The 27,987-nt window shown below is 37.2% G+C and overlaps 1 protein-coding gene across 1 annotated transcript in view; it reads right to left on the bottom strand.

Moving 5' to 3' along the window:
* The window catches only part of LOC106598629 (isocitrate dehydrogenase [NADP], mitochondrial), a 145,597-nt gene that overhangs the window by 98,824 nt on the left and 18,786 nt on the right, over nt 1–27,987 (bottom strand). Inside the window, exons 3-6 of the mRNA XM_045708425.1 lie at nt 19,639–19,804; nt 17,236–17,396; nt 16,985–17,128; nt 15,357–15,493 (exon numbers count right to left, since the gene is read on the bottom strand). Coding sequence (XP_045564381.1) covers nt 15,357–15,493; nt 16,985–17,128; nt 17,236–17,396; nt 19,639–19,804 — 608 coding nt within the window. The remainder of the gene's footprint in view (nt 1–15,356; nt 15,494–16,984; nt 17,129–17,235; nt 17,397–19,638; nt 19,805–27,987) is intronic.

Genomic DNA, 27,987 nt, shown 5'->3' with positions numbered 1-27,987 from the left:
TATATCTAGTTATAAATATGGTGAATAGACTATATCTAGGTATAAATATGGTGAATAGACTATATCTAGGTATAAATATGGTGAATAGACTATATCTAGTTTATTATAAATATGGTGAATAGACTATATCTAGTTATAAATATGGTGAATAGACTATATCTAGTTATATGGTGAATAGACTATATCTAGTTATAAATATGGTGAATAGACTATATCTAGTTATAAATATGGTGAATAGACTATATCTAGTAATAAATATGGTGAATAGACTATATCTAGTAATAAATATGGTGAATAGACTATATCTAGTTATAAATATGGTGAATAGACTATATCTAGTTAGGTATAATATGGTGAATAGACTATATCAAGTTATAAATATGGTGAATAGACTATATCTAGTTATAAATATGGTGAATAGACTATATCTAGTTTATTATAAATATGGTGAATAGACTATATCTAGTTTATTATAAATAAGGTGAATAGACTATATCTAGTTAGTTATAAATATGGTGAATAGACTATATCTAGTTATAAATATGGTGAATAGACTATATCTAGTAATAAATATGGTGAATAGACTATATCTAGTTATAAATATGGTGAATAGACTATATCTAGGTATAATATGGTGAATAGACTATAACTAGGTATAAATATGGGGAATAGACTATATCTAGTTTATTATAAATATGGTGAATAGACTATATCTAGTTATAAATATGGTGAATAGACTATATCTAGTTATATGGTGAATAGACTATATCTAGTTATAAATATGGTGAATAGACTATATCTAGTTATAAATATGGTGAATAGACTATATCTAGTAATAAATATGGTGAATAGACTATATCTAGTAATAAATATGGTGAATAGACTATATCTAGTTATAAATATGGTGAATAGACTATATCTAGTTAGGTATAATATGGTGAATAGACTATATCAAGTTATAAATATGGTGAATAGACTATATCTAGTTATAAATATGGTGAATAGACTATATCTAGTTATAAATATGGTGAATAGACTATATCTAGTTTATTATAAATAAGGTGAATAGACTATATCTAGTTAGTTATAAATATGGTGAATAGACTATATCTAGTTATAAATATGGTGAATAGACTATATCTAGTAATAAATATGGTGAATAGACTATATCTAGTAATAAATATGGTGAATAGACTATATCTAGTTATAAATATGGTGAATAGACTATATCTAGTTAGGTATAATATGGTGAATAGACTATATCAAGTTATAAATATGGTGAATAGACTATATCTAGTTATAAATATGGTGAATAGACTATATCTAGTAAGTTATAAATATGGTGAATAGACTATATCTAGTTATAAATATGGTGAATAGACTATATCTAGATTATAAATATGGTGAATAGACTATATCTAGTTAGTTATAAATATGGTGAATAGACTATATCTAGTTATAAATATGGTGAATAGACTATATCTAGTAAGTTATAAATATGGTGAATAGACTATATCTAGTTATAAATATGGTGAATAGACTATATCTAGTTTATTATAAATATGGTGAATAGACTATATCTAGTTATAAATATGGTGAATAGACTATATCTAGTTAGTTATAAATATGGTGAATAGACTATATCTAGTTATAAATATGGTGAATAGACTATATCTAGTTAGTTATTAATATGGTGAATAGACTATATCTAGTTATAAATATGGTGAATAGACTATATCTAGTTATAAATATGGTGAATAGACTATATCTAGTTATAAATATGGTGAATAGACTATATCTAGTTATAAATATGGTGAATAGACTATATCTAGTAATAAATATGGTGAATAGACTATATCTAGTAATAAATATGGTGAATAGACTATATCTAGTTATAAATATGGTGAATAGACAATATCTAGTTAGGTATAATATGGTGAATAGACTATATCTAGTTATAAATATGGTGAATAACCTATATCTAGTTTATTATAAATAAGGTGAATAGACTATATCTAGTTATAAATATGGTGAATAGACTATATCTATAGTTATAAATATGGTGAATAGACTATATCTAGGTATAAATATGGTGAATAGACTATATCTAGTTATAAATATGGTGAATAGACTATATCTAGTTAGGTATAATATGGTGAATAGACTATATCTAGTTATAAATATGGTGAATAGACTATATCTAGGTATAAATATGGTGAATAGACTATATCTAGTTATAAATATGGTGAATAGACTATATCTAGTTATAAATATGGTGAATAGACTATATCTAGTAATAAATATGGTGAATAGACTATATCTAGTTATAAATATGGTGAATAGAATATATCTAGGTATAAATATGGGGAATAGACTATATCTAGTTTATTATAAATATGGTGAATAGACTATATCTAGTTATAAATATGGTGAATAGACTATATCTAGTTAGGTATAATATGGTGAATAGACTATATCATAGTTATAAATATGGTGAATAGACTATATCTAGTAATAAATATGGTGAATAGACTATATCTAGTTATAAATATGGTGAATAGACTATATCTAGTTAGGTATAATATGGTGAATAGACTATATCTAGTTATAAATATGGTGAATAGACTATATCTAGTTATAAATATGGTGAATAGACTATATCTAGTTATAAATATGGTGAATAGACTATATCTAGTTCATTATAAATAAGGTGAATAGACTATATCTAGTTATAAATATGGTGAATAGACTATATCTAGTTAGTTATAAATATGGTGAATAGACTATATCTAGTTAGGTAAATATGGTGAATTATAAATATGTTGAATAGACTATATCTAGTTATAAATATGGTGAATAGACTATAGGTAATATTCTATAGGTAATATTCCACTTCGCTACATTACAAAGGCTTGATTTGTTTGATCTGAGCAATTCTTCTTAGCTAGCTACATAGCCGTCTTTGTATCAAAGATAATTGTGTAGTTTAGAGTAACTGAGTAATTATCGAGGCTAGCTATCTTCGTCCTCCTAACGTAGTCAACACTGCTAGCTGCTAGCTAGCTAGTCATCACTGTTAGCTAGCCAACTTCTACCGACTAACAGCACCGCAGAAACTATTACATTACAACGCAACGACTTGATTAGTGTGGTGTTAGTGTTAGTTAGCCAGCTACATAGTTGTCTGTGCTGTCTCTGTATCTAAGATAATTGTGTAGCTTGAGTTTGAGTATTATCGAGGTGTGCTAGCCAGCCGCGACGCGGCGCCAGACTTACTCAACACACCTAGTCATCATTAACCCACTGCCAGATAGCCATCCGTTACCGACTAGCAGCGCTGTAGTTACTAATACTTCACAACGGAACGATTTGACTAGTGCAGTGTTACCTAGCGAGCTACCTAGTTGTCTTTGTCATAGCTTGATAATTGTTAATTGATAATTGTTAGCTAGCCAGCCATCGAGGTTAGCTAGCCAGCTATTTCCGTCCCCCGCGACGCCATTTTTCCTAACCTAGCCAACTATTACCGACGAGCAGCATTGTTGAAACTAAATACACTACAAGGAACGTCTTGATTAGTGTTATGTTAGCTAGCTAGCTACAAAGTTGCTTTGTATCATGACAAGGTGTAGTACTGAAACTACCGAGGTTACCTAGCCAGCTACACGTTCAAAGTCAACAACGCAGCCACTGCTAGCTAGCCTACTCCACCAGCCAGCAGTACTGTATCATTTTAGTCAATAACATTTTTGCAACGTAAGCTTAACTTCCTGAACATTCGAGACGTGTAGTCCACTTGTCACTCCAATCTCATTTGCATTAGCGTAGCCTCTTCTGTAGCTTGTCTACTATGTGTCCGCCTATCCCTGTTCTCTCTCCTCTGCACAGGCCATACAAACGCTCCACACCGCGTGGCCGCTGCCGCTCTAACCTGGTGGTCCCAGCGCGCACGACCCACGTGGAGTTCCAGGTCTCCGGCAGCCTCTGGAACTGCCGGTCTGCGCCAACAAGGCTGAGTTCATCTCAGCCTATGCTACCCTCCAGTCCCTAGACTTCCTGGCGCTGACGGAAACATGGATCACCACAGATAACACTGCTACTCCTACTGCTCTCTCCTCGTCTGACTACGTGTTCTCGCATACCCCTAGAGCATCGAGCCAGCGGGGTGGTGGCACTGGAATCCTCATCTCTCCCAAGTGGACATTCTCTCTTTCTCCCCTGACCCATCTGTCTATCTCCTCATTTGAATTCCATGCTGTCACAGTTACCAGCCCTTTCAAGCTTAACATCCTTATCATTTATCGCCCTCCAGGTTCCCTTGGAGAGTTCATCAATGAGCTTGACGCCTTGATAAGTTCCTTTCCTGAGGATGGCTCACCTCTCACAGTTCTGGGTGACTTTAACCTCCCCACGTCTACCTTTGACTCATTCCTCTCTGCCTCCTTCTTTCCACTCCTCTCCTCTTTCGACCTCACCCTCTCACCTTCCCCCCCTACTCACAAGGCAGGCAATACGCTTGACCTCATCTTTACTAGATGCTGTTCTTCCACTAATCTCATTGCAACTCCCCTCCAAGTCTCCGACCACTACCTTGTATCCTTTTCCCTCTCGCTCTCATCCAACACTTCTCACTCTCCCCCTACTCGGATGGTATTGCGCCGTCCCAACCTTCGCTCTCTCTCTCCGCTACTCTCTCCTCTTCCATCCTATCATCTCTTCCCTCTGCTCAAACCTTCTCCAACCTATCTCCTGATTCTGCTTCCTCAACCCTCCTCTCCTCCCTCTCTGCATCCTTTGATTTCCTCTGTCCCCTATCCTCCAGGCCGGCTCGGTCCTCCCCTCCTGCTCCGTGGCTCGACGACTCACTGCGAGTTCACAGAACAGGGCTCCGGGCAGCCGAGCGGAAATGGAGGAAAACTCGCCTCCCTGCGGACCTGGCATCCTTTCACTCCCTCCTCTCTACATTTTCCTCTTCTGTCTCTGCTGCTAAAGCCACTTTCTACCACTCTAAACTCCAAGCATCTGCCTCTAACCCTAGGAAGCTCTTTGCTACCTTCTCCTCCCTCCTTAATCCTCCTCCCCCTCCCCCCTCCTCCCTCTCTGCGGATGACTTCGTCAACCATTTTGAAAAGAAGGTTGACGACATCCGATCCTCGTTGCTAAGTCAAACGACACTGCTGGTCCTGCTCACACTGCCCTACCCTGTGCTTTGACCTCTTTCTCCCCTCTCTCTCCAGATGAACTCTCGCGTCTTGTGACGGCCGGCCGCCCAACAACCTGCCCACTTGACCCTATCCCCTCCTCTCTTCTCCAGACCATTTCCGGAGACCTTCTCCCCTACCTCACCTCGCTCATCAACGCATCCTTGACCGCTGGCTACGTCCCTTCCGTCTTCAAGAGAGCGAGAGTTGCACCCCCTTCTGAAAAAACCTACACTCGATCCCTCCGATGTCAACAACTACAGGCCAGTATCCCTTCTTTCCTTTCTCTCCAAAACTCTTGAACGCGCCGTGCTTGGCCAGCTCTCTTGCTATCTCTCTCAGAATGACCTTCTTGATCCTAATCAGTCAGGTTTCAAGACTGGGCATTCAACTGAGACTGCTCTTCTCTGTGTCACGGAGGCTCTCCGCACTGCTAAAGCTAACTCTCTCTCCTCTGCTCTCATCCTTCTAGACCTATCTGCTGCCTTTGATACCGTGAACCATCAGATCCTCCTCTCCACCCTCTCCGAGCTGGGCATCTCCGGCACCGCGCACGCTTGGATTGCGTCCTACCTGACAGGTCGCTCCTACCAGGTGGCGTGGCGAGAATCTGTCTCCGCACCACGTGCTCTCACCACTGGTGTCCCCCAGGGCTCTGTTCTTGGCCCACTCCTATTCTCGCTATACACCAAGTCACTTGGCTCTGTCATATCCTCACATGGTCTCTCATATCATTGCTATGCAGACGACACACAATTAATCTTCTCCTTTCCCCCTTCTGACAACCAGGTGGCGAATCGCATCTCTGCATGTCTGGCAGACATATCAGTGTGGATGACGGATCACCACCTCAAGCTGAACCTCGGCAAGACGGAGCTGCTCTTCCTACCGGGGAAGGACTGCCCGTTCCATGATCTCGCCATCACGGTTGACAACTCCCTTGTGTCCTCCTCCCAGAGTGCTAAGAGCCTTGGCGTGACCCTGGACAACACCCTGTCGTTCTCCACCAACATCAAGGCGGTGACCCGATCCTGTAGGTTCATGCTCTACAACATTCGCAGAGTACGACCCTGCCTCACACAGGAAGCGGCGCAGGTCCTAATCCAGGCACTTGTCATCTCCCGTCTGGATTACTGCAACTCGCTGTTGGCTGGGCTCCCTGCCTGTGCCATTAAACCCCTACAACTCATCCAGAACGCCGCAGCCCGTCTGGTGTTCAACCTTCCCAAGTTCTCTCACGTCACCCCGCTCCTCCGCTCTCTCCACTGGCTTCCAGTCGAAGCTCGCATCCGCTACAAGACCATGGTGCTTGCCTACGGAGCTGTGAGGGGAACGGCACCTCCGTACCTTCAGGCTCTGATCAGGCCCTACACCCAAACAAGGGCACTCCGTTCATCCACCTCTGGCCTGCTCGCCTCCCTACCTCTGAGGAAGCACAGTTCCCGCTCAGCCCAGTCAAAACTGTTCGCTGCTCTGGCACCCCAATGGTGGAACAAGCTCCCTCACGACGCCAGGACAGCGGAGTCAATCACCACCTTCCGGAGACACCTGAAACCCCACCTCTTCAAGGAATACCTGGGATAGGATAAAGTAATCCTTCTAACCCCCCCCTTAAAAGATTTAGATGCACTATTGTAAAGTGGTTGTTCCACTGGATATTATAGGTGAATGCACCAAATTGTAAGTCGCTCTGGATAAGAGCGTCTGCTAAATGACTAAAATGTAAAAATGTAAATGTAAATCTAGTTATAAATATGGTGAATAGACTATATCTAGTTATAAATATGGTGAATAGACTATATCTAGTTATAAATATGGTGAATAGACTATATCTAGTTAGGTATAATATGGTGAATTATAAATATGTTGAATAGACTATATCTAGTTATAAATATGGTGAATAGACTATATCTAGTTATAAATATGGTGAATAGACTATATCTAGTTATAAATATGGTGAATAGACTATATCTAGTTAGTTATAAATATGGTGAATAGACTATATCTAGTTATAAATATGGTGAATAGACTATATCTAGTTATAAATATGGTGAATAGACTATATCTAGTTATAAATATGGTGAATAGACTATATCTAGTTATAAATATGGTGAATAGACTATATCTAGTTAGGTATAATATGGTGAATTATAAATATGGTGAATAGACTATATCTAGTTATAAATATGGTGAATAGACTATATCTAGTTATAAATATGGTGAATAGACTATATCTAGATATAAATATGGTGAATAGACTATATCTAGGTATAAATATGGTGAATAGACTATATCTAGTTATAAATATGGTGAATAGACTATATCTAGTTATAAATATGTTGAATAGACTATATCTAGATATAAATATGGTGAATAGACTATATCTAGTTAGGTATAATATGGTGAATAGACTATATCTAGGTATAAATATGGTGAATAGACTATATCTAGATATAAATATGGTGAATAGACTATATCTAGTTAGTTATTAATATGGTGAATAGACTATATCTAGTTATAAATATGGTGAATAGACTATATCTAGTTATAAATATGGTGAATAGACTATATCTAGTTAGGTATAATATGGTGAATAGACTATATAGAGGTATAAATATGGTGAATAGACTATATCTAGTTATAAATATGGTGAATAGACTATATCTAGTTATAAATATGGTGAATAGACTATATCTAGGTATAAATATGGTGAATAGACTATATCTAGTTATAAATATGGTGAATAGACTATATCTAGTTATAAATATGGTGAATAGACTATATCTAGGTATAATATGGTGAATAGACTATATCTAGTTAGGTATAATATGGTGAATAGACTATATCTAGTAAGTTATAAATATGGTGAATAGACTATATCTAGTTATAAATATGGTGAATAGACTATATCTAGTTAGTTATAAATATGGTGAATAGACTATATCTAGTTATAAATATGGTGAATAGACTATATCTAGTTATAAATATGTTGAATAGACTATATCTAGATATAAATATGGTGAATAGACTATATCTAGTTAGGTATAATATGGTGAATAGACTATATCTAGGTATAAATATGGTGAATAGACTATATCTAGATATAAATATGGTGAATAGACTATATCTAGTTAGTTATTAATATGGTGAATAGACTATATCTAGTTATAAATATGGTGAATAGACTATATCTAGTTATAAATATGGTGAATAGACTATATCTAGTTAGGTATAATATGGTGAATAGACTATATAGAGGTATAAATATGGTGAATAGACTATATCTAGTTATAAATATGGTGAATAGACTATATCTAGTTATAAATATGGTGAATAGACTATATCTAGGTATAAATATGGTGAATAGACTATATCTAGTTATAAATATGGTGAATAGACTATATCTAGTTATAAATATGGTGAATAGACTATATCTAGGTATAATATGGTGAATAGACTATATCTAGTTAGGTATAATATGGTGAATAGACTATATCTAGTAAGTTATAAATATGGTGAATAGACTATATCTAGTTATAAATATGGTGAATAGACTATATCTAGTTAGTTATAAATATGGTGAATAGACTATATCTAGTTATAAATATGGTGAATAGACTATATCTAGATATAAATATGGTGAATAGACAATATCTAGTTATAAATATGGTGAATAGACTATATCTAGTTATAAATATGGTGAATAGACTATATCTAGTTATAAATATGGTGAATAGACTATATCTAGATATAAATATGGTGAATAGACTATATCTAGGTATAAATATGGTGAATAGACAATATCTAGTTATAAATATGGTGAATAGACTATATCTAGATATAAATATGGTGAATAGACTATATCTAGTTAGTTATTAATATGGTGAATAGACTATATCTAGTTATAAATATGGTGAATAGACTATATCTAGTTATAAATATGGTGAATAGACTATATCTAGTTATAAATATGGTGAATAGACTATATCTAGTTAGGTATAATATGGTGAATAGACTATATCTAGGTATAAATATGGTGAATAGACTATATCTAGATATAAATATGGTGAATAGACTATATCTAGTTAGGTATAATATGGTGAATAGACTATATCTAGTTATAAATATGGTGAATAGACTATATCTAGGTATAAATATGGTGACTAGACTATATCTAGGTATAAATACGTTGAATAGACTATATCTAGATATAAATATGGTGAATAGACTATATCTAGTTATAAATATGGTGAATAGACTATATCTAGTTATAAATATGGTGAATAGACTATATCTAGTTATAAATATGGTGAATAGACTATATCTAGTTAGTTATTAATATGGTGAATAGACTATATCTAGTTATAAATATGGTGAATAGACTATATCTAGTTATAAATATGGTGAATAGACTATATCTAGGTATAAATATGGTGACTAGACTATATCTAGGTATAAATACGTTGAATAGACTATATCTAGATATAAATATGGTGAATAGACTATATCTAGTTATAAATATGGTGAATAGACTATATCTAGTTATAAATATGGTGAATAGACTATATCTAGTTATAAATATGGTGAATAGACTATATCTAGTTAGTTATTAATATGGTGAATAGACTATATCTAGTTATAAATATGGTGAATAGACTATATCTAGTTATAAATATGGTGAATAGACTATATCTAGTTAGTTATTAATATGGTGAATAGACTATATCTAGTTATAAATATGGTGAATAGACTATATCTAGTTAGTTATAAATATGGTGAATAGACTATATCTAGTTATAAATATGGTGAATAGACTATATCTAGTTATAAATATGGTGAATAGACTATATCTAGTTATAAATATGGTGAATAGACTATATCTAAGTAGAAATATGGTGAATAGAGTATATCTAGTTAGTTATAAATATGGTGAATAGACTATATCTAGTTATAAATATGGTGAATAGACTATATCTAGGTAGAAGTATGGTGAATAGACTATATCTAGTTAGTTATAAATATGGTGAATAGACTATATCTAGTTATAAATATGGTGAATAGACTATATCTAGTTATAAATATGGTGAATAGACTATATCTAGTTATAAATATGGTGAATAGACTATATTTAGTTATAAATATGGTGAATAGACTATATCTAGTTAGGTATAATATGGTGAATAGACTATATCAAGTTATAAATATGGTGAATAGACTATATCTAGTTATAAATATGGTGAATAGACTATATCTAGTTATAAATATGGTGAATAGACTATATCTAGTTATAAATATGGTGAATAGACTATATCTAGATATAAATATGGTGAATAGACTATATATAGTAATAAATATGGTGAATAGACTATATCTAGTTAGGTATAATATGGTGAATAGACTATATCTAGTTAGTTATAAATATGGTGAATAGACTATATCTAGTTAGTTATTAATATGGTGAATAGACTATATCTAGTTATAAATATGGTGAATAGACTATATCTAGTTATAAATATGGTGAATAGACTATATCTAGTTATAAATATGGTGAATAGACTATATCTAGTTAGGTATAATATGGTGAATAGACTATATCTAGGTATAAATATGGTGAATAGACTATATCTAGATATAAATATGGTGAATAGACTATATCTAGTTAGGTATAATATGGTGAATAGACTATATCTAGTTATAAATATGGTGAATAGACTATATCTAGGTATAAATATGGTGACTAGACTATATCTAGGTATAAATACGTTGAATAGACTATATCTAGATATAAATATGGTGAATAGACTATATCTAGTTATAAATATGGTGAATAGACTATATCTAGTTATAAATATGGTGAATAGACTATATCTAGTTATAAATATGGTGAATAGACTATATCTAGTTAGTTATTAATATGGTGAATAGACTATATCTAGTTATAAATATGGTGAATAGACTATATCTAGTTATAAATATGGTGAATAGACTATATCTAGGTATAAATATGGTGACTAGACTATATCTAGGTATAAATACGTTGAATAGACTATATCTAGATATAAATATGGTGAATAGACTATATCTAGTTATAAATATGGTGAATAGACTATATCTAGTTATAAATATGGTGAATAGACTATATCTAGTTATAAATATGGTGAATAGACTATATCTAGTTAGTTATTAATATGGTGAATAGACTATATCTAGTTATAAATATGGTGAATAGACTATATCTAGTTATAAATATGGTGAATAGACTATATCTAGTTAGTTATTAATATGGTGAATAGACTATATCTAGTTATAAATATGGTGAATAGACTATATCTAGTTAGTTATAAATATGGTGAATAGACTATATCTAGTTATAAATATGGTGAATAGACTATATCTAGTTATAAATATGGTGAATAGACTATATCTAGTTATAAATATGGTGAATCGACTATATCTAAGTAGAAATATGGTGAATAGAGTATATCTAGTTAGTTATAAATATGGTGAATAGACTATATCTAGTTATAAATATGGTGAATAGACTATATCTAGGTAGAAGTATGGTGAATAGACTATATCTAGTTAGTTATAAATATGGTGAATAGACTATATCTAGTTATAAATATGGTGAATAGACTATATTTAGTTATAAATATGGTGAATAGACTATATCTAGTTAGGTATAATATGGTGAATAGACTATATCAAGTTATAAATATGGTGAATAGACTATATCTAGTTATAAATATGGTGAATAGACTATATCTAGTTATAAATATGGTGAATAGACTATATCTAGTTATAAATATGGTGAATAGACTATATCTAGATATAAATATGGTGAATAGACTATATATAGTAATAAATATGGTGAATAGACTATATCTAGTTAGGTATAATATGGTGAATAGACTATATCTAGTTAGTTATAAATATGGTGAATAGACTATATCTAGTTATAAATATGGTGAATAGACTATATCTAGTTATAAATATGGTGAATAGACAATATCTAGTTATAAATATGGTGAATAGACTATATCTAGTTAGGTATAATATGGTGAATAGACTATATCTAGTTATAAATATGGTGAATAGACTATATCTAGGTATAAATATGGTGAATAGACTATATCTAGTTATAAATATGGTGAATAGACAATATCTAGTTATAAATATGGTGAATAGACTATATCTAGATATAAATATGGTGAATAGACTATATCTAGTTAGTTATTAATATGGTGAATAGACTATATCTAGTTATAAATATGGTGAATAGACTATATCTAGTTATAAATATGGTGAATAGACTATATCTAGTTATAAATATGGTGAATAGACTATATCTAGTTAGGTATAATATGGTGAATAGACTATATCTAGGTATAAATATGGTGAATAGACTATATCTAGATATAAATATGGTGAATAGACTATATCTAGTTAGGTATAATATGGTGAATAGACTATATCTAGTTATAAATATGGTGAATAGACTATATCTAGGTATAAATATGGTGACTAGACTATATCTAGGTATAAATACGTTGAATAGACTATATCTAGATATAAATATGGTGAATAGACTATATCTAGTTATAAATATGGTGAATAGACTATATCTAGTTATAAATATGGTGAATAGACTATATCTAGTTATAAATATGGTGAATAGACTATATCTAGTTATAAATATGGTGAATAGACTATATCTAGTTATAAATATGGTGAATAGACTATATCTAGGTATAAATATGGTGACTAGACTATATCTAGGTATAAATACGTTGAATAGACTATATCTAGATATAAATATGGTGAATAGACTATATCTAGTTATAAATATGGTGAATAGACTATATCTAGTTATAAATATGGTGAATAGACTATATCTAGTTATAAATATGGTGAATAGACTATATCTAGTTAGTTATTAATATGGTGAATAGACTATATCTAGTTATAAATATGGTGAATAGACTATATCTAGTTATAAATATGGTGAATAGACTATATCTAGCTAGTTATTAATATGGTGAATAGACTATATCTAGTTATAAATATGGTGAATAGACTATATCTAGTTAGTTATAAATATGGTGAATAGACTATATCTAGTTATAAATATGGTGAATAGACTATATCTAGTTATAAATATGGTGAATAGACTATATCTAGTTATAAATATGGTGAATCGACTATATCTAAGTAGAAATATGGTGAATAGAGTATATCTAGTTAGTTATAAATATGGTGAATAGACTATATCTAGTTATAAATATGGTGAATAGACTATATCTAGGTAGAAGTATGGTGAATAGACTATATCTAGTTAGTTATAAATATGGTGAATAGACTATATCTAGTTATAAATATGGTGAATAGACTATATCTAGTTATAAATATGGTGAATAGACTATATCTAGTTATAAATATGGTGAATAGACTATATTTAGTTATAAATATGGTGAATGGACTATATCTAGTTAGGTATAATATGGTGAATAGACTATATCAAGTTATAAATATGGTGAATAGACTATATCTAGTTATAAATATGGTGAATAGACTATATCTAGTTATAAATATGGTGAATAGACTATATCTAGTTATAAATATGGTGAATAGACTATATCTAGATATAAATATGGTGAATAGACTATATATAGTAATAAATATGGTGAATAGACTATATCTAGTTAGGTATAATATGGTGAATAGACTATATCTAGTTAGTTATAAATATGGTGAATAGACTATATCTAGTTATAAATATGGTGAATAGACTATATCTAGTTATAAATATGGTGAATAGACAATATCTAGTTATAAATATGGTGAATAGACTATATCTAGTTAGGTATAATATGGTGAATAGACTATATCTAGTTATAAATATGGTGAATAGACTATATCTAGGTATAAATATGGTGAATAGACTATATCTAGTTATAAATATGGTGAATAGACTATATCTAGTTAGTTATAAATATGGTGAATAGACTATATCTAGTTAGTTATAAATATGGTGAATAGACTATATCTAGTTATAAATATGGTGAATATACTATATCTAGATATAAATATGGTGAATAGACTATATCTAGTTAGTTATTAATATGGTGAATAGACTATATCTAGTTATAAATATGGTGAATAGACTATATCTAGATATAAATATGGTGAATAGACTATATCTAGTTAGGTATAATATGGTGAATAGACTATATCTAGTTATAAATATGGTGAATAGACTATATCTAGATATAAATATGGTGAATAGACTATTTCTAGTTAGGTATAATATGGTGAATAGACTATATCTAGTTATAAATATGGTGAATAGACTATATCTAGTTATAAATATGGTGAATAGACTATATCTAGGTATAAATATGGTGAATAGACTATATCTAGTTATAAATATGGTGAATAGACTATATCTAGTTATAAATATGGTGAATAGACTATATCTAGTTAGGTATAATATGGTGAATAGACTATATCTAGTTATAAATATGGTGAATAGACTATATCTAGTAATAAATATGGTGAATAGACTATATCTAGTTTATTATAAATAAGGTGAATAGACTATATCTAGTTATAAATATGGTGAATAGACTATATCTAGTTATAAATATGGTGAATAGACTATATCTAGGTATAAATATGGTGAATAGACTATATATAGTTAGGTATAATATGGTGAATAGACTATATCTAGTTATAAATATGGTGAATAGACTATATCTAGTAATAAATATGGTGAATAGACTATATCTAGTAATAAATATGGTGAATAGACTATATCTAGTTATAAATATGGTGAATAGACTATATCTAGGTATAAATATGGTGAATAGACTAGATATAGTTAGGTATAATATGGTGAATAGACTATATCTAGTTATAAATATGGTGAATAGACTATATCTAGGTAGAAATATGGTGAATAGACTATATCTAGTTATAAATATGGTGAATAGACTATATCTAGTTAGTTATTAATATGGTGAATAGACTATATCTAGTTATAAATATGGTGAATAGACTATATCTACAGTAGTTAGGTATAGTCTATATCTAGAATAGTATAAATGTGGAATGCAGTGCAACTCTATACTGTAGGCTGTCAGTTGCATGTCTTACTCCTCAAAGATCTCCTGGAAGATATCCTTGAAGCGTCCGTCGTAGTACTTAAGGATGGTGTTCTTAGTGCTCATGTATAGAGGCCACCTCTTATTGATGGCATACTGGAAACAGCTGTGGGCAAACCCTGTGATGGACTGGACAGGACAGACAGAACACTATTAGAACCCTGTGATGGACTGGACAGGACAAACAGGCTGTGCATTATCATACTGAAACATGAGGTGATGGACAGGACAGGACAAACAGGCTGTGCATTATCATACTGAAACACGAGGTGATGGACTGGACAGGACAAACAGGCTGTGCATTATCATACTGAAACATGAGGTGATGGACTGGACAGGACAAACAGGCTGTGCATTATCATACTGAAACACGAGGTGATGGACTGGACAGGACAAACAGGCTGTGCATTATCATACTGAAACATGAGGTGATGGACTGGACAGGACAAACAGGCTGTGCATTATCATACTGAAACACGAGGTGATGGACTGGACAGGACAAACAGGCTGTGCATTATCATACTGAAACACTAGGTGATGGACAGGACAAACAGGCTGTACATTATCATACTGAAACATGAAGTGATGGTGGCGGATGAATAACACGACAATGGGCCTCAGGATCTCATCACGGTATCTCTGTGCATTCAAATTGCCATCGATAAAATGCAATTGTGTTCATTGTCCGTAGCTTATGCCTGCCCATACCATAACCCCACCGCCACCATGGGGCATTCTGTTCACAACGTTGACATCAGCAAACCACTGGCCCACACAACACTACCAGTTGCCCGATACAGTTCAAACCGGGAATCATCCGTGAAGAGCACAGTTCTCCAGCGTGCCAGTGGCCATCAAAGGTGAGCATTTTCCCACTGAAGTCGGTTACGACGCCGAACTGCAGTCAAGTCAAGACCCTGGCGAGGACGACGAGCACAGATGGGCTTCCCTGAGACGGTTTCTAACTGTTTGTGCAGAAATTCTTCGGTGATGCAAACCAACAGTTTCATCAGCCGTCCGGCTGGCTGGTCTCAGACGATCCAGCTGGTGAAGAAGCCGGATGTTGTCCTGGGCTGCCGTGGTTACATGTGGTCTGCGGTTATGAGGCCGGTTGGATGTACTGCCAAATTCTCTAAAACGATGTTGGAGGAGGCTTATGGTAGAGAAATTAACATTAAATTCACTGGCAACATTCCTGCAGTCAGCATGCCAATTGCACGCTCTGTGGCATTGTGTTGTGTGACAAAAGTGCACATTTTAAAGTGGCCTTTTATTGTCTCCAGCACAAGGTGCACCTGTGTAATGATTATGCTGTTTAATCAGCTTCTTTATTTTCTACACCTGTCAGGTGGATGGATTATCTTGGCAAAGGAGAAATGCTCACTAACAGGGATGTAAACACATTTGTCCACCAAATTTTAGAGAAATACACTTTTTGTGCCTATGGAACATTTCTGGGATCTTTTTATTTCAGCTCATAAAACATGGGACCAACACTTTACATGTTGCGTTTATATTTTCGCTCAGTTTATATTATTTAATGCCAAAGGCAAATTTCATTCCTTGGCTGGGAAATAAAGTGTGTAACTTCAAAATAAAAACCTGCCCCAGCCTGCTCACCTCATCAGTATTGTACATGCCCAACCCACAGCCTCCAGAGAGGAAGTCAAAGACCTCCCACTCATTCCCCTTGCTGCCATCAGCCGGGGTGAACACCATCTTAAACTTCCCCGGCTTGGTGATCACAAAGTCTGTGGCTCTGTACTGTGGAACAACACAACAACAAACATCAACAACAGAACATTCCTCACATGCTCTGTGATTCAATACAAATCTAATCTAAAAACACGTATTGTAGGTTACTTATCTACCTGGTCACCAAAGGCATGTCTGCCGATCGTTATTGGCTGCGTCCAACCAGGGACCAGGCGGGGAATGTTCTTGCAGATGATTGGCTCTCGGAAGACGGTTCCGCCCAGAATGTTCCTGATGCTTCCGTTGGGACTCTTCCACATCTTCTTCAGCTTGAACTCTGTTAGGGTTAGAGATGGAAGCCTGAGTTAACCTCTCTGGGCTAGGCGGGACGAATTCGTCCCACCTACGCAACAGCCAGTGTAATCCAGTGGCGCGATTTTCAAATACCTTAAAAATCCTATTACTTCAATTTCTCAAACATATGACTATTTTACAGCTATTTAAAGACAAGACTCTCGTTAATCTAACCACACTGTCCGATTTCAAAAAGGCTTTACAACGAAAGCAAAACATTAGATTATGTCAGCAGAGTACCCAGCCAGAAATAATCAGACACCCATTTTTCAAGCTAGCATATAATGTCACAAAAACCCAGAAGACAGCTAAATGCAGCACTAACCTTTGATGATCTTCATCAGATGACAACCCTAGGACATTATGTTATACAATACATGCATGTTTTGTTCAATCAAGTTCATATTTATATCAAAAAACAGCTTTTTACATTAGCATGTGACGTTCAGAACTAGCATACCCCCCGCAAACTTCTGGGGAATTTACTAAATTACTCACGATAAACGTTCACAAAAAGCATAACAATTATTTTAAGAATTATAGATACAGAACTCCTCTATGCACTCGATATGTCCGATTTTAAAATAGCTTTTTGGTGAAAGCACATTTTGCAATATTCTAAGTACATAGCCCAGCCATCACGGGCTAGCTATTTAGACACCCGGCAAGTTTAGCCTTCACCAAAATCAGATTTACTATAACAAAAATGTTATTACCTTTGTTGTCTTCGTCAGAATGCACTCCCAGGACTTCTACTTCAATAACAAATGTTGGTTTGGTCCCAAATAATCCATCGTTATATCCAAATAGCGGCGTTTTGTTCGTGCGTTCCAGAAACTATCCGAAATGGTAAATCAGGTTCGTGCGCATGGCGCAATTCGTGACCAAAAAAATTCTAAATATTCCATTACCGTACTTCGAAGCATGTCAACCGCTGTTTAAAATCAATTTTTATGCAATTTATCTCGTAAAAAAGCGATAATATTCCGACCGGGAATCTCCTTTTTGCAAACAGAGGAAAAAACACAAAGACGGGGGCGGCCAGTGCACGCGCCTAAGCCCACAGTCCCTTGATCGGCCACTTGAGAAAGGCGATAATGTGTTTCAGCCTGGGGCTGGAATGACGACATTCAGGTTTTTCCCGGGCTCTGAGAGCCTATTGGAGCCGTGGGAAGTGTCACGTTACCGCAGAGATCCTAAGTTTTTGAAAGAGATGTCAAAGAAAGACAATAAATGGTCAGACAGGCCACTTCCTGTAAAGGAATCTCTCAGGTTTTGACCTGCCATTTGAGTTCTGTTATACTCACAGACACCATTCAAACAGTTTTAGAAACTTTGGAATGTTTTCTATCCAAAGCCAATAATTATATTTATATTCTAGTTACTGGGCAGGAGTAGTAACCAGATTAAATCAGGTATGTTTTTTATCCAGCCGTGTCAATACTGCCCCCTACCCTCAACAGGTTAACCTATTAGACCGAACCCTAACTCTAACCTTACTACATCTAGCCCAGGTAACTATATATAACCTAACCCAACTAACTAACTAACTAACTAACTAACTATCTATCTAACCCAACTACATCTAGCCCAGGTAACTAACTAACTAACTAGCTATCTAACCCAACTACACCTAGCCCAGGTAACTAACTAACTGACTAACTAACTAACTAACTAACTAACTAACTAAATCTATCTAGGTAACTATCTATCTAGGTAACTATCTATCTAACCCTGACCTTACTACATCTAGCCCAGGTAACTATACACTACAACTATACACTTCTGAGAAATGAAGGCTATTCCATGTGATAAATTGCCAAGAAACTGAAGATCTCGTACAACGCTGTGTACTACTCCCTTTAAAGAACAGCGCAAACTGGCTCTAACCAGAATAGAAAGAGGAGTGGGAGGCCCCGGTGCACAACTGAGCAAGATGACAAGTACATTAGAGTGTCTAGTTTGAGAAACAGAAGCCTCACAAGTCCTCAACTGGCAGCTTCATTAAATAGTTCCCGCAAAACACCAGTCTCAACGTCAACAGTGAAGAGGTGACTCCGGGATGCTGGCCTTCTAGGCAGAGTTGCAAAGAAAAAGCTATATCTTAGAGTGGTCAATAAAAAGAAAATATTAAGATGGGCCAAAGAACACAGACACTGGACAGAGGAACTCTCCTTATTTATTTCTAACCAGAGAATGTATGTCTATGTGATTAAAGTAGATACCATCGACTCTGGCTTCATCCGGGGTGATGGTGGCACACTTGACAGCCACGTTGTACTTCATGGTGGCGATTGCCGAGTCAATGGTGACCTGGTCGTCTGTCTGGTCACGGCATGGCAGACCAAGGTCATAATACTTCAGCTCCACGTCCACGTTAGACAGGACCAGCTGGAACAATACAACACATTTAATGAGGATGGAGGAGAGGAGAGGAGTGGGTAAATGTGTTTGGTTGGGGTGCCTGCAAAGTACATTGAAATACATTTGCCAAAATTATATAATTACTCCTGTCTATACAGAAATAAATAAAATCACAAAAAATAACAACACTACATGACCAAAAGTAATATGGAATTGGTCCCCCTTTTCAGCTATAACAGCCTCCACTCTTCTGGGAAGGTTTTCCCATAGGACAGCGCACAATTGTCCTAGCGTCATCCAGGTTAGGGGAGGGTTTGGCCAGGGGGGCTTTCCTTGGCTAATCACGCTATAATGACTCCTTGTGGCGGGCTTGGCGCCTGCAGGCTCACCTCAGTCACAAGTTGAACGGAACGCATGACTCCACCTTCACCTCTACCGAGCCCGTTGGGGAGTAGCAGCGATGACACAAGATAGAAAAGGGGGGTAAAATACAAAAATAAAAAGATCTCCCTTCACTGGAACTAAGTGGCCTAGCCCGAACCATGAAAAACAGCCCCAGACCATTATTCCTCCTCCACCAAACTTTACAGTTGACACTATTCATTCGGGCAGGCAGCGTTCTCCTGACATCCGCCAAATCCAGATTCGTCCGTCGGGCTGCCAGATGGTGAAGCGTGATTCATCACTCCAGAAAAAGCGTTTCCACTGTTAAAGAGTCCAAAGCAGCGAGCTTTACACCACTCTAGCCGACGCTTGGCATTGCGCATGGTGATCTTAGGCTTGTGTGCAGCTGCTCGGCCATGTTGCTCCCAGATGTTTCCACTTCACAATAACAGCACTTACAGTTGACCGGGGGCAGCTCTAGCAGGGAAGATATTTGACGAACTGACTTGTTGGAAAAGTGGCATCCTATGACGGTGTTATGTTGAAAGTCATTGAGCTCTTCATTAAGGGCCATTCTACTGCCAATGTTTGTCTATGGAGATTGCATGACTGTGTGCTCGATTTTATACACTTGTCAGCAACAGGTGTTGCTGAAACAGCCGATCCCACTAATTTGAAGAGGTGTCCACATACTTTTGTATATATAGTGTACTTCACCAGAGGATCATCAGCTTCTTTTAAAGCTCAGAGCAAAACATGTTTCTCTTTCACACTGAGGCCTGGTGATTATTTGAGGGGAAGAGTGTTGGAACAATTTTTCAAATACTGTGAGGAACTATTATCATTCATAATGGATAAAAATAAACAGACTTCATTGACTTTGTGAGGTAAATGAAAAATGGCTGAGAACCTCAGCATGTTAGTGGTGGTGAGTAAGGACAATCAAAAAGCAGACATCCAGTTAGCCTATGCATGCTAATGCGCGTGCTCTCTCAACAGAGCAGAGAAACCTGACACATGCTCATTGTTCACATGGAGTGCTCCTAACAAAAAACAAGGAACAAATTGACCACACTCCTAAATTATGGTATGAAATAAACCAAAACTTGTTTCTCACAAGTGTAGCAGGTTGTGAACTCTGCAAACAACGTTTCCACTCCGACTTCACGGTAAACATCACAGTAAATGACTGTAGGTCTAATTAATTCATGCATTAAAAGAAATGTATGTAATCAAATTACAGAGATTAATGGTAAATTTACTACTGGTGACATATGTAATGGGGAATTGATCAAAATAAACAATCAAGGGCAAACAATTAACACAATAAAACAATGAATGCGCAAGAATTAGGGGGAGACAGCTCAACGCATTCTGGAGAGAGGAGCACATTCTGGAGATATGAGCACATTCTGGAGATATGAACACATTCTGGAGATATGAGCACATTCTGGAGAGAGGAGCACATTCTGGAGATATGAGCACATTCTGGAGATATGAACACATTCTGGAGATATGAACACATTCTGGAGATATGAGCACATTCTGGAGATATGAACACATTCTGGAGATATGAGCACATTCTGGAGATATGAGCACATTCTGGAGATATGAACACATTCTGGAGATATGAGCACATTCTGGAGATATGAGCACATTCTGGAGATATGAACACATTCTGGAGATATGAGCACATTCTGGAGATATGAGCACATTCTGGAGATATGAACACATTCTGGAGATATGAGCACATTCTGGAGATATGAGCACATTCTGGAGATATGAACACATTCTGGAGAGAGGAGCACATTCTGGAGATATGAACACATTCTGGAAAGAGGAGCACATTCTGGAGAGAGAAGCATCAATATCTTCGCTACACCCCTACTCTTCTTCGCTTGGTATATAGACCTACAGGCTTGGTATATAGGCCTACAGGCTTGGTGTATAGACCTACAGGCTTGGTGTATAGACCTACAGGCTTGGTATATAGACCTACAAGCTTGGTATATAGGCCTACAGGCTTGGTATATAGGCCTACAGGCTTGGTATATAGGCCTACAGGCTTGGTATATAGGCCTACAGGCTTGGTATATAGACCTACAGGCTTGGTATATAGACCTACAGGCTTGGTATATAGACCTACAGGCTTGGTATATAGCCCTACAGGCTTGGTATATAGGCCTACAGGCTTGGTATATAGGCCTACAGGCTTGGTGTATAGGCCTACAGGCTTGGTGTATAGGCCTACAGGCTTGGTGTATAGGCCTACAGGCTTGGTGTATAGACCTACAGGCTTGGTGTATAGACCTACAGGCTTGGTGTATAGACCTACAGGCTTGGTATATAGACCCACAGGCTTGGTATATAGACCCACAGGCTTGGTATATAGGCCTACAGGCTTGGTATATAGGCCTACAGGCTTGGTATATAGGCCTACAGGCTTGGTATATAGCACTACAGGCTTGGTATATAGGCCTACAGGCTCGGTATATAGACCTACAGGCTTGGTATATAGACCTACAGGCTTGGTATATAGACCTACAGGCTTGGTATATAGACCTACAGGCTTGGTATATAGGCCCACAGGCTTGGTATATAGGCCTACAGGCTTGGTATATAGGCCTACAGGCTTGGTATATAGACCTATAGACCTACAGGCTTGGTATATAGACCTACAGGCTTGGTATATAGCCCTACAGGCTTGGTATATAGGCCTACAGGCTTGGTATATAGGCCTACAGGCTTGGTATATAGGCCTACAGGCTTGGTATATAGGCCTACAGGCTTGGTATATAGACCTACAGGCTTGGTATATAAACCCACAGGCTTGGTATATAGGCCTACAGGCTTGGTATATAGGTCTACAGGCTTGGTATATAGGCCTACAGGCTTGGTATATAGACCTACAGGCTTGGTATATAGACCTACAGGCTTGGTATATAGGCCTACAGGCTTGGTATATAGAGCCTACAGGCTTGGTATATAGACCTACAGGCTTGGTGTATAGACCTACAGGCTTGGTATATAGGCCTACAGGCTTGGTATATAGGCCTACAGGCTTGGTATATAGGCCTACAGGCTTGGTATATAGACCTATAGACCTACAGGCTTGGTATATAGACCTACAGGCTTGGTATATAGACCCACAGGCTTGGTATATAGGCCCACAGGCTTGGTATATAGAACACATTCTGGAGATATTAACACATGAGGAAGTCTACCTCTGATCAGCTTCCTAGTAAAGCATTAGAAACAATCCACAACCCAGAAGGTGATAAAAAATAGCCCATATTAACATAAACAGCCTGAGAAACAAGGTTCATGAAGTCAATAACTTGCTTGTAACAGATTACATTCATATTCTGACTATCTCTGAAACTCACTTAGATAACACCTTTGATAATACAGGGGTAGCAATACATGGTTATAACATCTACCGAAAAGACAGAAATGCCAATGGGGGCAGTGTTGCGGTCCATATTCAGAACCACATTCCTGTAAAACTTAGAGAGGATCTCATGTTAAATACTGTTGTAGTAATATGGCTACAGGTTCATCTGCCTCACCTAAAGCCCATTCTGGTGGGAAGCTGCTTTTGACCACCAACTGCTAACAGTGTGTGAAATGCTTGATAATGTATGTGATATCGACATAGAAGTATATTTTCTTTGGTGATTTAAATATTGACTGGCTTTCATCAAGCTGCCCACTCAAGAAAAAACTTCAAACTGTAAACTGTGTAACGCTGACACTACACATCCAAGTATATGTGATCATATTATGAAAGACAACCATTGTACTTTTAAATTCCGTAAAGTGAGTGTGGAAGAGGTGAAAAAATTATTGTTGTCTATCAACAATGACAAGCCACCGGGGTCTGACAACCTGGATGGAAAATTACTGAGGATAATAGTGGACGATATTGCCACTCCTATTTGCCGCAACTTCAATTTAAGCCTACTAGAGAGCATGTGCCCTCAGGCCTGGAGGGAAGCGGAAGTCATTCCACTACCTAAGAACAGTAAAGCCCCCTTTTACTGGCTCAAATAGCAGACCAATCAGCCTGTCACCAACCCTTAGTAAACTTTTGGAAAAAATGGTGTTTGACCAGATACAATGCTATTTCACAGTAAACAAATTGACAACAGACTTTCAGTACGCTTATAGGGAAGGACATTCAACAAGCACAGGACTTACACAAATAACTGAGAGAAATTTATAATGAGAAAATTGTGGGGGTTGTTTTGTTAGACTTTTGACATTATCGATCATAGTCTGCTGCTATGTATGTGTAACGTATGTGTTATGGATTTACACCCCCTGCTATATTGCAAATAAATCAAATCACATTTATTTATATAGCCCTTCTTACATCAGCTGACATCTCAAAGTGCTGTACAGAAACCCAGCCTAAAACCCCAAACAGCAAGCAATGCAGGTGTAGAAGCACGATAAAGAAGCACGGATAAAGAGTTACTTGTCTAATAGAACACAGAGGGGGTTCTTTAATGGAAGCCTCGCCAACAAAATCCAGGTAGAATCGGGAATTCCCCAGGGCAGCTGTTTAGGCCCCTTTCATTTTCAATCTTTACTAATGACATGCCACTGGCTTTAAGTAAATGTGTGTCTATGTATGCGGATGACTCAACACTATACACGTCAGCTACTACAGCGACTGAAATGACTGGAACACGTTTTATTATATATTATTTAACTAGGCAAGTCAGAACACATTCTAATTTTACAATGACGGCTTACCCCGGCCAAACCCTCCCCTGACCCGGACGACGCTGGGCCAATTGTGCGCCGCCCTATGGGACTCCCGATCACGGCCGGTTGAGATACAGCCCGGGATCGAACCAGGGTCTGTAGTGATGCCTCTAGTACTGAGATGCAGTACCTTACACCGCTGCGCCACTCGGGAGCCCCAACACTTAACGAAGAGCTGCAGTTAGTTTCAGAATGCGTGGCAGGGAATAAGTTAGTCCTAAATATTTCCAAAACTAAAAGCATTGTATTTTGGACAAATATTTCACCAAACCCTAAACCTCAACTAAATCTCATAATGAATAATGTGGACATTTAGCAAGTTGAGGTGACTAAACTGCTTGGAGTAACCCTGGATTGTAAACTGTCATGGTCAAAACATATTGATACAACAGTAGCTAAGATGGGGAGTCTGTCTATAATAAAGCCCTGCTCTGCCTTCTTAACAACACTATCAACAAGGAAGGTCCTACAGGCCCTAGTTTCTACCTTCTCAACAACACTATCAACAAGGCAGGTCCTACAGGCCCTAGTTTCTACCTTCTCAACAACACTATCAACAAGGCAGGTCCCTACAGGCCCTAGTTTTGTCACACCTGGACTACTTTTCAGTCATGTGATCAGGTGCCACAAAGAGGGATTTTACAGTTGTCTCAGAACAGGGCAGCACGGCTGGCCCTATAAAGTACATGGGGAGCTAACAATAATATGCATGTCAATCTCTCATGGCTCAAACTGGAGGAGAGATTGACTTCATCACTACTTGTTTTTGTAAGAAGTGTTGACACGCTGAATGCACCGAGCTGTCTGTTTAAACTATTAGCACACAGCTCGGACATTCATGCATGCCCCACAAGACATGCCACGAGAGGCCTCTTCACAAGTCCAGATCAGACTATGGGAGACGCACAGTACTACATAGAGCCATGACTACATGGAACTCTAATCCACATCAAGTAACTGATCCAAGCAGTAGATTCTGATTTTTTTTAAAGGTAAAAATAGACCTTATGGAGAAGCAGGGACTGTGAAGGGAAACACACACAAAGATACAGACATGCATACAAGCGCTAGCACACAGACTCTACACACAAGTAAATTGTAATATTGTTGTATGGTGGTATTATACATTTTGTATTGTAGATATGTAGTGTTAGGGGTCCATGGTGTACAGTAGAGTTAGGGGTTAGGGGTTAGAGGTCCATGGTGTACAGTAGAGTTAGGGGTTAGAGGTCCACGGTGTACAGTAGAGTTAGGGGCTAGGGGTCCATGGTGTACAGTAGAGTTAGGGGGCCATGGTGTACAGTAGAGTTAGGGGTTAGAGGTCCATGGTGTACAGTAGAGTTAGGGGTTAGAGGTCCATGGTGTACAGTAGAGTTAGGGGTTAGAGGTCCATGGTGTACAGTAGGGTTAGGGGTTAGGGGTCCATGGTGTACAGTAGAGTTAGGGGTTAGAGGTCCATGGTGTACAGTAGAGTTAGGGGTTAGAGGTCCATGGTGTACAGTAGAGTTAGGGGTTAGAGGTCCATGGTGTGCAGTAGAGTTAGGGGTTAGAGGTCCATGGTGTACAGTAGAGTTAGGGGTTAGGGGTCCATGGTGTACAGTAGAGTTAGGGGTTAGAGGTCCATGGTGTACAGTAGAGTTAGGGGTTAGAGGTCCATGGTGTACAGTAGAGTTAGGGGTTAGAGGTCCATGGTGTGCAGTAGGGTTAGGGGTTAGAGGTCCACGGTGTACAGTAGAGTTAGGGGTTAGAGGTCCATGGTGTACAGTAGAGTTAGGGGTTAGAGGTCCATGGTGTACAGTAGAGTTAGGGGTTAGAGGTCCATGGTGTGCAGTAGGGTTAGGGGTTAGGGGTCCATGGTGTACAGTAGAGTTAGGGGATAGAGGTCCATGGTATACAGTAGAGTTAGAGGTTAGAGGTCCACGGTGTACAGTAGAGTTAGGGGTTAGAGGTCCATGGTGTACAGTAGGGTTAGAGGTCCATGGTGTACTGTAGAGTTAGGGGTTAGAGGTCCATGGTGTACAGTAGAGTTAGGGGTTAGAGGTCCATGGTGTACAGTAGAGTTAGGGGTTAGAGGTCCATGGTGTACAGTAGAGTTAGGGGTTAGAGGTCCATGGTGTACAGTAGGGTTAGGGGTTAGAGGTCCATGGTGTACAGTAGAGTTAGGGGTTAGAGGTCCATGGTGTACAGTAGAGTTAGAGGTTAGAGGTCCATGGTGTACAGTAGAGTTAGGGGTTAGGGGTTAGAGGTCCATGGTGTACAGTAGAGTTAGGGGTTAGGGGTCCATGGTGTACAGTAGAGTTAGGGGTTAGGGGTCCATGGTGTACAGTAGAGTTAGGGGTTAGAGGTCCATGCTGTACAGTAGAGTTAGGGGTTAGAGGTCCATGGTGTACAGTAGAGTTAGGGGTTAGGGGTTAGAGGTCCATGCTGTACAGTAGAGTTAGGGGTTAGGGGTACATGGTGTACAGTAGAGTTAGGGGTTAGAGGTCCATGGTGTACAGTAGAGTTAGGGGTTAGAGGTCCATGGTGTACAGTAGAGTTAGGGGTTAGAGGTCCATGGTGTACAGTAGGGTTAGGGGTTAGAGGTCCATGGTGTACAGTAGAGTTAGGGGTTAGAGGTCCATGGTGTACAGTAGGGTTAGGGGTTAGGGGTCCATGGTGTACAGTAGAGTTAGTGTTAGGGGTCCATGGTGTACAGTAGAGTTAGGGGTTAGAGGTCCATGGTGTACAGTAGAGTTAGGGGTTAGAGGTCCATGGTGTGCAGTAGAGTTAGGGGTTAGAGGTCCATGGTGTACAGTAGAGTTAGGGGTTAGAGGTCCATGGTGTACAGTAGAGTTAGGGGTTAGAGGTCCATGGTGTACAGTAGAGTTAGGGGTTAGAGGTCCATGGTGTACAGTAGAGTTAGGGGTTAGAGGTCCATGGTGTACAGTAGAGTTAGGGGTTAGAGGTCCATGGTGTACAGTAGAGTTAGGGGTTAGTGGTCCATGGTGTACAGTAGGGTTAGGGGTTAGTGGTCCATGGTGTACAGTAGAGTTAGGGGTTAGAGGTCCATGGTG

Source organism: Salmo salar, chromosome ssa26 (genome assembly GCF_905237065.1).
Source record: "Salmo salar chromosome ssa26, Ssal_v3.1, whole genome shotgun sequence".
Classification (NCBI taxonomy): domain Eukaryota; kingdom Metazoa; phylum Chordata; class Actinopteri; order Salmoniformes; family Salmonidae; genus Salmo; species Salmo salar.
The sequence above is the reverse complement of the archived record's forward strand: the minus strand, read 5'-3'. Positions and strand labels throughout refer to the sequence as shown.